The following is a 12,802-nucleotide window of genomic DNA, read 5'->3' on the forward strand; positions in this document are numbered from 1 at the left end:
AGGCTTCCCAGGGCCCGACTGGGCAGGGGAAACGCTAGGCACACTCCCCCTGATCCTCTGAGCCCCAGAGGGTCCCTCCAGGCCTGGGAACCCCTCCCCCTCCCAGCCACCCCTCAGGGGCACCGGTCTTGTCTGGCCCCCACTTCTCCTCCCCCCTTACTCCCCCCACATCTTACCTGGTCACTCAGGGGGTTCTCCCATCTCCTTGGGCATCAAGGTCCCCCACCAGCATCCAGCAGGCACCCTAGTTGTTGTCTATTGAGACTTAATTTATGGCCTAACATATGGTCTACCCGGGAAAATGTCCCATGTACACTTGCGAAGAATGTGTATATTGTTCTTGGGTGAAGTGTACTGTATATGTCTGCTAGATATAGTTGGTTTAGTGTTTGTTTACATCCTCTATTTCCTTATTTATCTTCTTTCTGGTCGCTCCATCCAGTATTGTGATTTTTTTAATTTAAAATATATTTTGTCTGATATTAGTATAGCTACTCATGTTCTCTTTTGGTTACTATTTGCATAGAATCTTTCTCCCATCCTTTCACTTTCAACCTGCTTGTGTCTTTGGATCTCAAGTGAGTTCTTGTAGACAATACCTAGTTGGATCATGTGTTTTTATCCATTCTGGCAATCTTTATCTTTTGACAGAAGAGTTTAATCAACGTATATTTAAAATAGTTACTGATAAGGAGGAATTATTTCTGTCATTGTGATGATATTTATTTTCTATTTGCCCTATTGTTTTGTTTTGGTTTTTTTTGGGGAGGGGCTGTCATTTCCTGCATTCCTACCTTCTTTTGTGTTGACTTTTCTGTAGTAAATTGCTTAAATTCATTCTTAATTTCTTTTTGTATATATTCTATAGCTATTTTCTTTGTGGTTACCATGGGAATTACATTTAACATCCTGAAGTTATAACAATCTAATTTGAATTTATAGCAGCTTAACTTCAATAACATACAAAATATTTGCTCCTTTGTAGCTTCATTCTGCCCCTTTCAGTTGTTGATGTCACAAAATTACATCTTTATACATTGTGTGTCCAAAACAAAAACTAATAATTCTTTTAAAAGCATTGGTTTGGAGTTACAAACCAGTGTTTCAGTAATACTAGCTTTTACACTAATTTTTTTCCCTTTAAATGTAGTAGTCTCTTGAATCATGTAGAATGCAAAGAGTGTAATTACAAACCATTGTTACAATAATACTAGCTTTAAAAATTGCCCATGTATTTACCTTTATTGTGATCTTTATTTCTCCATACAGCTCTGGGGTACTGCTGAGTGTTCCTTCATTTCACTTTGGAGGACTCCCTTGAGCATTTCTTGCAAAGCAGGTCTAGTGGCTACACCCTCAGCTTTTGATTATCTGGGAATGTCTTTATTTCTCCCTCACTTTTGAAGAGCAGTCTTGCTGGATATAAGATTCTTGGTTGACAGGGTTTTTTCTTTAGCACTTTGAATATATCAGCCCACTGTCTTCTGGCCTCTAAAGTCTCTGATGAGAAATCTGAACATAATCTTATTGAAGATCCCTTGTATTATGTAATGATTTGCTTCTCTCTACCTGTTTGCAAGATTCATTCTTTGTCTTTTGAAAGTTTGATTATGTGTCTCAGGGTGGGTCTCTTTGAGTTCATCTTATTTGGAGTTCATTGAGCTTCTTGGTTATTTATATTCATGCCTTTCATCAAATTTGGTAAGTTTTCAGCCCTTATTTCTTCAATGTTCTCTCTGTGCCTTTCTCTCTCTCTCTCCTCCTTCTAGGACTCCAATGATGAGTAGGTTGGTATGTTTTATGATGTCTCACGGTTCCCTTAGGCTCCATTTCTTTTCTTCAGTTTTTCTTTCTGTTCTTCAGCCTGGATACTTTCCACTCTCTTATTTTCTAGTTCACTGATTATTTCTTTTGCCTGCTCAAATGCCTTTGAATCCCTCTAGTGAATTTTTCATTTCAGTTATTGTACTTTTCAGCTCCAGAATTTCTTTTTTATTTCTTTTTAGGCTTTCTATCTCTTTATTTATACTTTTATTTTGTTTACACCTCATTTTCTTGACTTCCTCCACATCTTCATATAGTTCTTTGAGCATCTTGGGACAGTTGTTTTAAAGTCTTTGTTTAATATATATTCCATTAGGTCTATTTCATTGACAGACTCTTGAATTATATTTTTTACCTTTGAATTGACCATACTTTCCTGATTCTTTGTATGCCTTGTGTGAGTTTTTGTTGAATGAACACTGGACATTTGAATCTAATAATATGGTAACTCTGGAAATCAGATTCTCACCATTCCTCAGGGTTTGATGTTTTGATTATTTTTTCAAAATAAAAATAATGTCTTCTTAGGTCTTTTCTGAGCCCTTCTTTGAGCACATTTAGTCACTTTCTAATTTCCCCCACATATGTAGTTGTTTTTGAATGTCCTAGTCTTTAATATCTGACTACCAAAAGGGGAAAAGCAAAAAATTAAGGCAGGAGAAAAGGGTACTGGCCTTTTAAGTTTCCTAGAAGGCTGTTCAGCTAGAGGAGAGAAGCTTGCAATGAGGTGGCGGTGGTGGGGGGGGGGGATGTGAGGGGAGGTGCAGCAACAATGGCTGCCTGCCTTTTTCCATGCACCTCTGTGATCAGAAGAAGCAATCAGTGACCAGAACACAGATCCCCAATATTTGGGGAACAGGGTCCTTTTTGTCTACCCTGGCTCCTGCAAGCTGTGTGCAAGCTGCTCAGTGCCTGCCATGTGGCTGGAGGTGGGGATGTGTAGCTACTACTGTCAGCTAAGAGCTGAAATTGACTAAAATTAACCAAAATTTACCATCCAAGCCTTCCCCAGAAGTTGCAAGTCTTCAACAGACTCCAGAGTTCCAAATTAGTTACGTCAGACAGAGTCTGCCAGTGTCATTGTTGTCTAGGTGGGAGACAGATTTCTGGTGTTTCCTACTCCATTATCTTCCCAGAATCCTTGTCTAGAGTTAATTTTATCTCACTACTAGAAGAGCCTTTTTAGTACTCTAGCTGATGACTTTTGAATGATGTGATTTTCCAATCTGTTGGGACAAGCACTACTTCTGGCCTCATGTGAACTTCAGGCACTGTATACTTTCATCCTTCCCAATGGATTTTTCCTCTGCCTCAGGTAGCTTGCTCACATGTATTCACTAATTGATTCTCAGCTGAATATTTGTGGAGGAGTCTCTGCAGATCTCTGGAGTCCTCTCTTATTACATCACTCCTCTTTCCAGTACTGCCCTGTGAATTCTAGCCATCTTGCCCAACCCAGATTCCCAGTTTCATCCCCTCAATTTAGGGAGGCTGCCAGGCTCTGTGGGTTTCTTTCCTTACATCATGGCCTCAAAACTCAACAGGCAGTGAGGTGGGTCAATTGTAGGGCTCATCTCCTTTGTTTTCCATTTCTCAAGGATCTGTCCTTCATTGACTTATGTTCAATGTCTTGAGAACCATCGTTTCACATATGTTGTCTGGGTTTTTTTGGTTATTATTATTTTAGGTGAGAGGGTAGTCAGTTCCTGTTACTTCATCTTGGCTGAAAACGAAAGTTTGAAGCTTCAATTTAAAATTAGTTTCTTCCTTATATGATCTCCTAGGATATATTCTCTGATCTTCCCATTGGTACTAATCAATATCTTTCTTGGTAATACAAGTTATATATGCAATTATTTTCTTTTCTTAGTAGTCTGTGAGTTTGTGGAGAATAAGATATAAATCTGAGTCACAATATGTACTTTACAAATATGAAAGATATGAATGCTTAATAAGCATCTACTTAGTGGATTAAACTATTAAAAATTAACCTTACTTGGCATAGATTTCTAGACTTGTAAGTCATGGAAATATCACGGTGTATGTTGATAGCTGCAAGGAGTTCCATGATGTTTCCTATGAGAACTTTTGTGTTAAGATACAGATATTGATTTCTTAGGGTAGTTAAGTGAATTTGCAGTGAGTTAAATAAATGCAAAGAAAAAAAGAAAAATGGATCAAATAAAAATAGGACATGTTCTTTAGACACGTAGCTCACCAGTGATTCAGTATATAATCAGTGGCTTAAAATTCAGAAGGCATGGCTTTACAGTGTCTATATCTTTTAAGGACAGGGTATAGGAAGGGCCTTATCATGCATGTCATGAACATATATCTATTTTGGACATTCAGCATTCCTTTTCCCTTCCTAAAGATATCCAGATATCTTTCTCAGAAGTTGTATATTGTTTTGGTGAAATGGTCAATCCAGGTACTTGCTTACCATATTAACGGCAAAGGAGCCATATTCTTTTCACCATCAGGTTGGAGACATTAAATGTAATCTAATATGGGGCCAGACTGATGCAATTGTTCAGTTTGTTAGGAATTAAGATCTTTTGCTACAGTATCCACTAGACACATGTAGCTATTTAAACTAAAATTAAATAAAATTAAAAATTTAGTTCCTCAGTTGTATACATCAAGTGCTCAATAGCCAGCTATGGCTAGTGGCTACCATACTAGACAGTACAGCTCACTTCCTTCATCACAGAAAGTTCTATTGAACAGTGTAGCTCAAGGAACATAAATGTTAGGATAAGATTATTGAGTATATAATCTTTTCTTTTTTAGGGACATGGAAATTTTTATTTTAAAATATTATATTTATAGTGCTTCTTGGTTTGACAAAACTGTAGGTATCTGTTATAAGATAGATAGACTAACAGGCATTGTCTCATGACTGTGCTGAAATCCTTATTCCGGGTTGCACTGAAGTGGAAGATGGAGCTCTAGGCCCCAGTCCCCCATTCTGGGCCAGTGCTGCCTGTACCACCTACCTGGGACCCGCAAGGAGTGAGGGAGGGGGAGGAGGCAGTGATGGGCAGGGGAGGAGGGGCTGTTTCTTGCCTTCAGCTCTTTCCCAAGCTCAGGCTACTGCTCCACCCTGAGGGCATCTGCATTTAAGGCAGAACTTTCTCCCTGTCTTCCAGAGGCACTTGCATTCTTGTAGTTCCAAAGGCAAGCCTGACCTCTTCCTTTGGCAGCAGAGTCTGTGCCAGGAGCCTCAGCTCAGTTTCCAGAGAATGACTATGTGCTCTCACCTGTCTGAGGCCCCAGACACCCTGGAGGAGGTCAGATTCATGTGTTCCAGCACTGTCAGGGCTGGGTGCTTTTCATATTCTGGTGGGAGAGAACTGCTCCTACCAGAAACATTTTTATGGTTTTTATCAAATGCAATAGACCATTTAATGATAACTAGTCTCTACTTAAATCTTAAAATGGTTTTGTACTTATGAATGGAGATTCCTGGTTTAAAAAAATAAAATTTTCATTTGATTTATATCATGTTTAAAAATAAGATTTAGTTTACTAAAAAAATTTGGGGAGGGGGAATTCCCTGGTGGTCCAGTGGTTACGACTCTGAGCTTCCATTGCAGGCAGCGTGGGTTCAATACCTGGTTGAAGATCCTGCAAGCGGTGTGGTGCGGTGCGGCCAAAAAAAAAATTATTTTTTGAAGATTCCATAAGGTAGTATGTAAGGGATGACTATAAAGTTCTTCTATTCAAATGAGAGAATATATGCCCAACTGAGTATTGTCTTCCAAAGCATCCCTGTGGATGTTTGTCTACTTACTCCTCAGCACCTTCCAGATGTGAGGGTGGGAGTCAAGGCAGACTGATGCCTCGTGTCAGTAAGGACTGATGTGGAGAGGAAGAGGTCTTGGATACACAAGAAATGCCAGGAAGGCCTCTGTGTATTTCCACAAGTGGTGGAGAGGGGACACAGACAATCCTTTACAGACTTCAGAAAGAATGGGCACCAAAGAGCTCCCAGTTGTTGTTAGATAGGGAAGAGAAAATTAGTAATGAAGGAGTACCGTAACCCTTCAGCTGAGATGGTAACCAGCTGATTATATAAAATGTTTGTCAGCCACGCATTTGGAAACTCCCTCTATTCTTGAAAAGCCCCAGAAATTTGCATTTAATGAAATTCACTTATACTTTCCCATTGACGTACAATTTAAAACTATAATGTATACCTGTTTTAAAAAATTATGGTTGAAAGAGAAAATGTATTCATACTTCTGAAGAGAACATGACTTTTAATCCACATAACTAGAGACAAAAAGCACTTTTTAATTCCAGAATACCAAAACAAAAACAACTACAAAATCCTCAAGACTGTAGAGATACCTGTGTGTTCTTCCAGGTAATTTAAATTGACAATCAATTAACAGATTAGAGCTTAGTGCTAGGTAAACATTACATGTTCAAATCCCAAGCAGAGATTAATTTGCTCTCTTCCAGGGTCACACATTTCACGCTTAGCCCCAGCCTGCGCCCCAGCCTGCTGTTCTCCTACTATATGCTAATGTTTACATGGGTCTCAATCACTTTAGTTGAAACACTGAAAGCTTAACCTTTTAGTGGATAGAAGCCTCAGCTAAGTAGAATATTAAGTAAAGTTATCATTCTACTACAAAACACTTTAATTGGGAAAGAATCATGTAAATAAGATAGACAATATTTTCCTACTTTGGGCTATAGATTAATTGATCAAAACTAAACTCGCTAAAATGTGAAAGAGCTGAAAATAAGTATTTCTGTCATTGGTTTTCCACACACCAGTAATTTTTGCATACATGGGCTGGCTCTCTTTGTCTATTAATCATAACTTTTTTCCGAAATCTCTTTTTGTAATTTTTATAAAGCATGGGGCCATGTCCTTTTTAGCATTTTTGTTTATTTTTCAGATTTTTTTCTTGCTTGTGGGGCAATCTCTTAGTGAAATTAAAAGTTTTCTCATATGCTGTAAGTGAAATGTCCAAAGATAAAGGTGGTTGCAAATAGGAAAGTCCCCAACCATTAGTTATCATATATTGAGAACCCAAGAAGATATTATAATTTTTATTAAATTTTAAATACAGATGTTTGCTTTTACCTTGATACTTAAAAAATTTAACTTCAACCAACCTCTGAATTTGAAGATTATATAAAATATTTGTCAGCCAAACATCTTGCCAGCCACTAATAATGTTACTCAAAACATACGAGAGTTTTTTTTTTAATGTGAACACATACTTAAATAGGGAAAGTAAGCATAAATCAACTTATGTTTTATACTTATGAAAATGAATTTTAAGGTTTCAAAAAGTAAGATAACTGATCCATGTTCTTAAGGATAAAGTTTATACAATTATAGGATGTGGAAGTAATAGTTACAAAAGCCAACATTTATTGAACATTTACTCTGTGGTAAGCACACAAATTGTCTCATTTAATCCTTATAATAATCTGGAAGGTAAATACTATTAATATCCTCATTGTACAGATGATAGAAAGCAAGGTTTTAAAAGTTTAAGTAATTTATGCAAGGGCACAGAGGTAGGACTAGACAAATTTGGTAGTCTGACTCCAGAACCTTAGTCCTCTATACTGTCTTAAGATGAAAATAAATTTATTCTCAGAACCCCAGACACTGGCACCAAAGCATTTAAAATGTTAAAAGCAAGCACATTTAAAAGACATAAAAACAGTACATAGCAAAAGTAAATATGGAATGCAATGCTATAAATTAAATTACAATGAGTGATTAAAATTACTACTCCTAATCTTGTGTACCTACAGTGGATTATAGAAGGAAATTTGAATATTTGTGGTGTCAGTATTTAACGTGGCTTTAAATGGTTAAATAACATAATCCTGGCTTCATCTCTAAGTTTGTGTATGAGTAAGTGGCTTAACTTGCCAAAGTCTGTTTTTTAAAAATTAAACATACTTATCAAAATACCAAGAGCATTTTACTTATGTGGATATCATACTGGCCTATATTTGAGGTGAAGTTATAAGAAATGGAAAAATTCAACTTGCCTTTTCGGGGACAGAGAGTATGGAGGCTTCTTGGAACCTACATGGGTGCAGGCTCCATCTGCTCTGCACCTGCTGTCTGGGCCTGCTCCTCTACAGAGGTTTCTCCAGAAAAAAGAACAGACAGGAGGATTGGAGGTAAGTAAAAACGCCACTTCCAAACTTCAAAGAGTTCTGAGTTTTTAAATGCTTCATTCTGTAAGACATTAATCTGTTTTAAAAAACATTTTATCGAAGCATAATATACTTATAATATTAACCTCATTTAAAAAGCAATTACTGCTGAGCTCTGGGACAGAAGTCATGAAAGGATCTTCCAGAAGATGCTACTACAGCAAGGATTTAAATCATTTTCCTTAGGAGGGGTTGCACAGCCTCAGGAAAGCGAGAGTTAGGGAAGATAGGCATTCCACAGTTGGAACTAAATAGAAAGGAGGCATTTCACATGCTGTAACAGATCTACTGTTTTTAAAGTCTCTTCGGTGATTATCTGACACTAAGGCTACTTGTATACTACATTATAGATTGTCATTTCAGTGTCTGGGCCATGAAATCTGTTACTGGTGTGAAAATGAAAAAGGGGAGCCTGAGGCTCCTTCAGACAGTGAAACCACTTTGAGTGGGTTGAGTCAGATCTGCCTGTAGGGAACCGTGCTACCTAAAAGGGAGCTCCAGTGAGGGTCCCGGCTCACACCGCCCTATTTCTCCCAGAAAAGCAGTAAACCCAGCGGGCAGTGGGGTCAATCTGCCACCTTTCCAACTTCCTTAGAATTACGACTCCACTCCTTGTGAACAACCAAAAGTCTGGAGAGTTATTTCCCAAGTTAATTAAAGATACCAACGCGATTAAGGTTGAGAGAGCAGGTGATCATTTCTAAAACTCGGTAACTACACTTGGGGACACAGCGCAGAGACTTATTCCTTTCTCCATTGGGGACAGTGGCTTCTGCTCCCTCCTCCCTCCCAGATGCACCCCGACTTCCAGTTCCTGACCAGCCTGCGCACTTTCCCTCTGCAGCCACCCCGGCCAGGTCACTGGTCCCACCTCGGGATGACTGGCCCTCCCGGGACGAGGACGGGACCTCTTTGGGGTGACCAGACCCCAGGGATTAGGGCTTCTCGGGGCACAGGGATGGGAAGGGGCCTCCTCTGCGTGACCGGTCGTTGGGGACGAAACAGGGTCTCCTCGGAATGACTAGACCCGGGGACTAAGATGGGGCTTCCAAAGGGTGACCAACGACGGGACGGGGCCTTCTCGGGGTGACCGGCTTCCGGGATGAGGCCTCTTCAGGGTGACCAGATCCCGAGGACCGAACGCGGACTCTTCGGGGTGACCGGCTCCGAGCGGGTACGGGGAGAGGGCTGCCTGACCGGCTTCCGGGGATAAGGCCGTCTCGGGGTGACCAGATCCTGGAGCCGGGGATGTGGCCTCCTCGGGTGACCAGCTCTGGGAGACCAGGAAGGGGACGAGATGAGGCCACCGCTCTGAGACCTCCCGGGAGCTCGCGCAGGCCCAGCGGCGCCGCTTGGGCCCGGCGCCCCCTTCCCTGGACTGGACCTCGCGGACTCTCCCAGGTCTGTCCTCCTCGGTCTCGGACTGGGGTTCAGGATCGGAGTCCTGGCCCTAAGTGTACCGACCGCTCAGTGCGGTATACCGGCAGCTCAGCCGCGGCACCGCCTCTTCCGCCTCTTCCGCCGGCCCACGTAAGTCAGCTGGCATCGCCCCGCCCCTCCGCCGCCGCCCGCCCGCCCGCGCGAGGCCGCCTCAGCCTGGCCTGGGCCTGGAGCGGCGCACGGCGCAGGTCCCTCCCCGCCATGGCCCTGGGAGGCGGCAGCACATGGCGGCAGCAGCGGCCATGAGCGCGCCCGCGGCCCGGCCCGGCCCCCCCTAGAGCCCGCCGCCCCGGCCCCGGCCAGCGCCACGGCCCCGCCGCCCCCGGCCCCGCCGCCCCGCCGCCCCGCGCCCGCCGCCGCCGCCGCCGCCATGGGCGTGCAGGGCTTCCAGGACTACATCGAGAAGCACTGCCCGAGCGCCGTGGTGCCGGTGGAGCTGCAGAAGCTGGCCCGGGGCAGCCTGGTGGGCGGCGGGCGGCAGCGGCCCCCGCACACGCCGCTGCGCCTGCTGGTGGACGCCGACAACTGCCTGCATCGCCTCTACGGCGGCTTCTACACCGACTGGGTGAGCGGCGGCCAGTGGAACCACATGCTCGGCTACCTGGCCGCGCTAGCCAAGGCCTGCTTCGGCGGCAACATCGAGCTCTTCGTCTTCTTCAACGGCGCGCTCGAGAAGGCGCGGCTGCACGAGTGGGTCAAGCGGCAGGGCAACGAGCGCCAGACGGCGCAGCAGATCGTCAGCCATGTCCAGAACAAGGGCACCCCGCCGCCCAAGGTCTGGTTCCTGCCACCCGTCTGCATGGCGCACTGCATCCGCCTGGCGCTCATCCGCTTCCACGTCAAGGTGCGGCCCGCCGGGCGGGCAGGCTGGCCGGGGTCCGCGTGGGCCTGGGGGCCGGGGGCGGGGTTGGAGGCCGGGGCTGGACTGGGGTCTGCGTGGGCGTGGGGCCGGAGTAGCTGGAATTCAGAGTCAGGGTGGGTCGGGGTCTGGAGTCCGAGGTCGGGGTTGGACTGGAGTTTGGGGGACCAGAGAAGGAGCGGGCCAGAGGTCTGGGCCTGAGTCGGGGTCTGGGGTCCGGGCTTGGGCCGGGGTTGGGGTCTGGGGTCCGAGCGGGTCGGGGTCTGGGCTCGGGGCGGGCCGGGGTCTGAAGTTGGAGCTGGGCCGGGTTCGGGGTCTGGGTCCTGGGGACTGCAGGCGCCTCTCCCCTCCTGGTCTGAACTGCTGCAAAATGGACGCGCGGCCTGGAGCCCAGCCGGCGGCTGCGAGTGCCCGGGGTCTGGGGACTTCGGCTGCTCCAGGCCGTTCGAGAACCTTAGGACCAGAGGATAGCTGCAGGCTTGGAGGGTGCAGTGCCACCATCGCTGAGATCCGGAGTATTCCTCCACTCTTTGAAGCAGGTAGATTACTAACCTGAACTTTTATGAGACGCTGGTTTTCCTTTAGCAGGGCTTGAACAGCAACAGGTTTTTTTGGGGAGCAAGTGGGATAGATGGCGACAGGAAGGGGTCTCCAGCCACTGAGGGTGGATGGAAGGTCTGCCTACTGCTGTCACCCCGGCTCAGCTGGGGGCAGTGACCTGGGCAAGGCCTGTGGAGTTAGCCTCCTCTTGAGAACGCAGGGCTGGGTCCAGGTTCCCTGGAAGATGACAGTTTTTAGAGAAATTGTCGGATTTTCGTGTGTGTTAGATTTCAAAGAATCATAAAGTTTGACATGCTGAAATTTTGTCAGTTCTGTGACTTAGAGTCTACGTGAAAAAGTCTTTGGTTCTGTGTATCTGATGTGAAGAGAGTAGTTCAGAGTCAGGGCAAAGAGAATGTGAATCAGAGTTTACAGGATTTATTTCTCTCTGCACAGTGAGGATTCCACCACTTTGGGCTGTGCACTCAGGTAATCAGAGCTTTGACTGTCCGGCATTCTGCTGTGCTTTTGGCAGAGGTCTCCTCCCTGAACCCAGGCCAAGGAGTGCTTGAGGACCTAGCAGCCACGGCAGAGATAACATGCAAATCAATGACCCTTGACTTGAGTTTTGATTGCTTCCTTTTTCATTGTTCTTTGTTTAAAATTTTTACGGGGGCTGTTTTGGTTTTCTGACTTTTGCCACTCTGCCTTCCAACGTGTTTGTCATTCCTTTATTTCTTCTTGAAACTGTGCTTGTTCCCAAAGTTTGTGAAATTCAAACTTCCTGATTGCTCTTGCCTGTGCTGAGATGGTGGTGGTTAAGCCTAAAGTGATAGCGGAAGTCCCACCCCGATCCTGTTGCGATTGGTGACGGGGTTTCTAAGTCTGCGGGTCGAGGCTGCTGGAAGAGCGGCGATTGGTCTGTGAGTATGGCAGAGACCTAGCCTGCGTCCCTGGGGAAGTTCGGCTGAGAGCCAGGGACTGCTGCTGGCATTTTCTGCCCTGGAGCCTGGGCTCTCTGAGAAGTAAGAAAGTGCCGACTCCCAGGTGTGATCCACCTCCAGAAGATGCCCTGAGTGTTAACAGTTTTATCTTGTTCAGAGATGGAAACTGCAACTGGGAAGACAATGAGCTTTCTAGTCAAGTGGCTTTCAAAGGAACACTGAATTTTACTTAGGATTAGAGTCAGTGTTTGTACACAGTCGCTGTATCTTTTGAAAGAACTGCTAAATTCTTTTTTAATTGTAAAATTTCTTCATGTTTATCTTTGTGCCCCTGTAAATGTCTCACTTACCTGCTGGGTGCCCAGAATTTTGACCAATGTGTGAGTAAGTGAGTAAGAAACTAGATTTAAGATCATTTCTTCCACTTAGGTTTCTGCACTCAAGATATAATTGAGTCTATAATTATTTTGCTTTAGATAAGCTTTTAACTCCTTATATAGAATCACAATATAGTGTTAATTGTACAGTTTAATATAGTAATGACTCAATTCCCTGGTGGACACTTAACTGGCAGCCTCACCTTTTTGGAAAATGCCTAAGAAATCTAACTACTAAAAATTTCTCAGCAGCCAAATGAGAGGTCAGGAAGCTTTGGTATAGTGACCCAAAAAGGAAAAAAAAAAGCTTTCTGTTTCCTCGTTGAAGAATCAACTTCTCTCCCTTGTAGACTGCCCTCTCCTTTTCAGATGTAATTCTGATAAGCTTAGTTATCTATTTCTAAACTTAGCTTGAGAAAAGGGTGCAGAGGAAAGTCTGCCAGGCAGGCGCACCATTAATAGAAGGAAGTGACACTTCACAAGGGAGAAGATAGAAAAAGCTATAAAAAACACACATAATTCTGGGGCTTCCTTAGAAAAAAGAAAGCAACCCTATGTACTTCAGTAGCCCCTGAGGGTGGTATGGTTTAATCTCTGAGGATGATTTTGAGCCA

General features: G+C 44.2%; 1 protein-coding gene across 4 annotated transcripts in view; it reads left to right on the top strand.

Annotated features, from left to right (window-relative positions):
* Window positions 1-9,646: 9,646 nt before the first annotated feature.
* FAM120A (family with sequence similarity 120 member A) overlaps window positions 9,647-12,802 on the top strand; it is a 103,597-nt gene continuing 100,441 nt past the window's right edge. For all 4 annotated transcript variants that reach the window (XM_082469610.1, XM_082469609.1, XM_082469612.1 and 1 more), the window contains exon 1: window positions 9,647-10,312. In XM_082469610.1, coding sequence (XP_082325736.1) covers window positions 9,839-10,312 — 474 coding nt within the window. In that variant the 5' untranslated portion in view covers window positions 9,647-9,838. The remainder of the gene's footprint in view (window positions 10,313-12,802) is intronic.

Source organism: Balaenoptera physalus, assembly GCF_965194825.1.
Source record: "Balaenoptera physalus genome assembly, chromosome: 7".
NCBI classification, from domain to species: domain Eukaryota; kingdom Metazoa; phylum Chordata; class Mammalia; order Artiodactyla; family Balaenopteridae; genus Balaenoptera; species Balaenoptera physalus.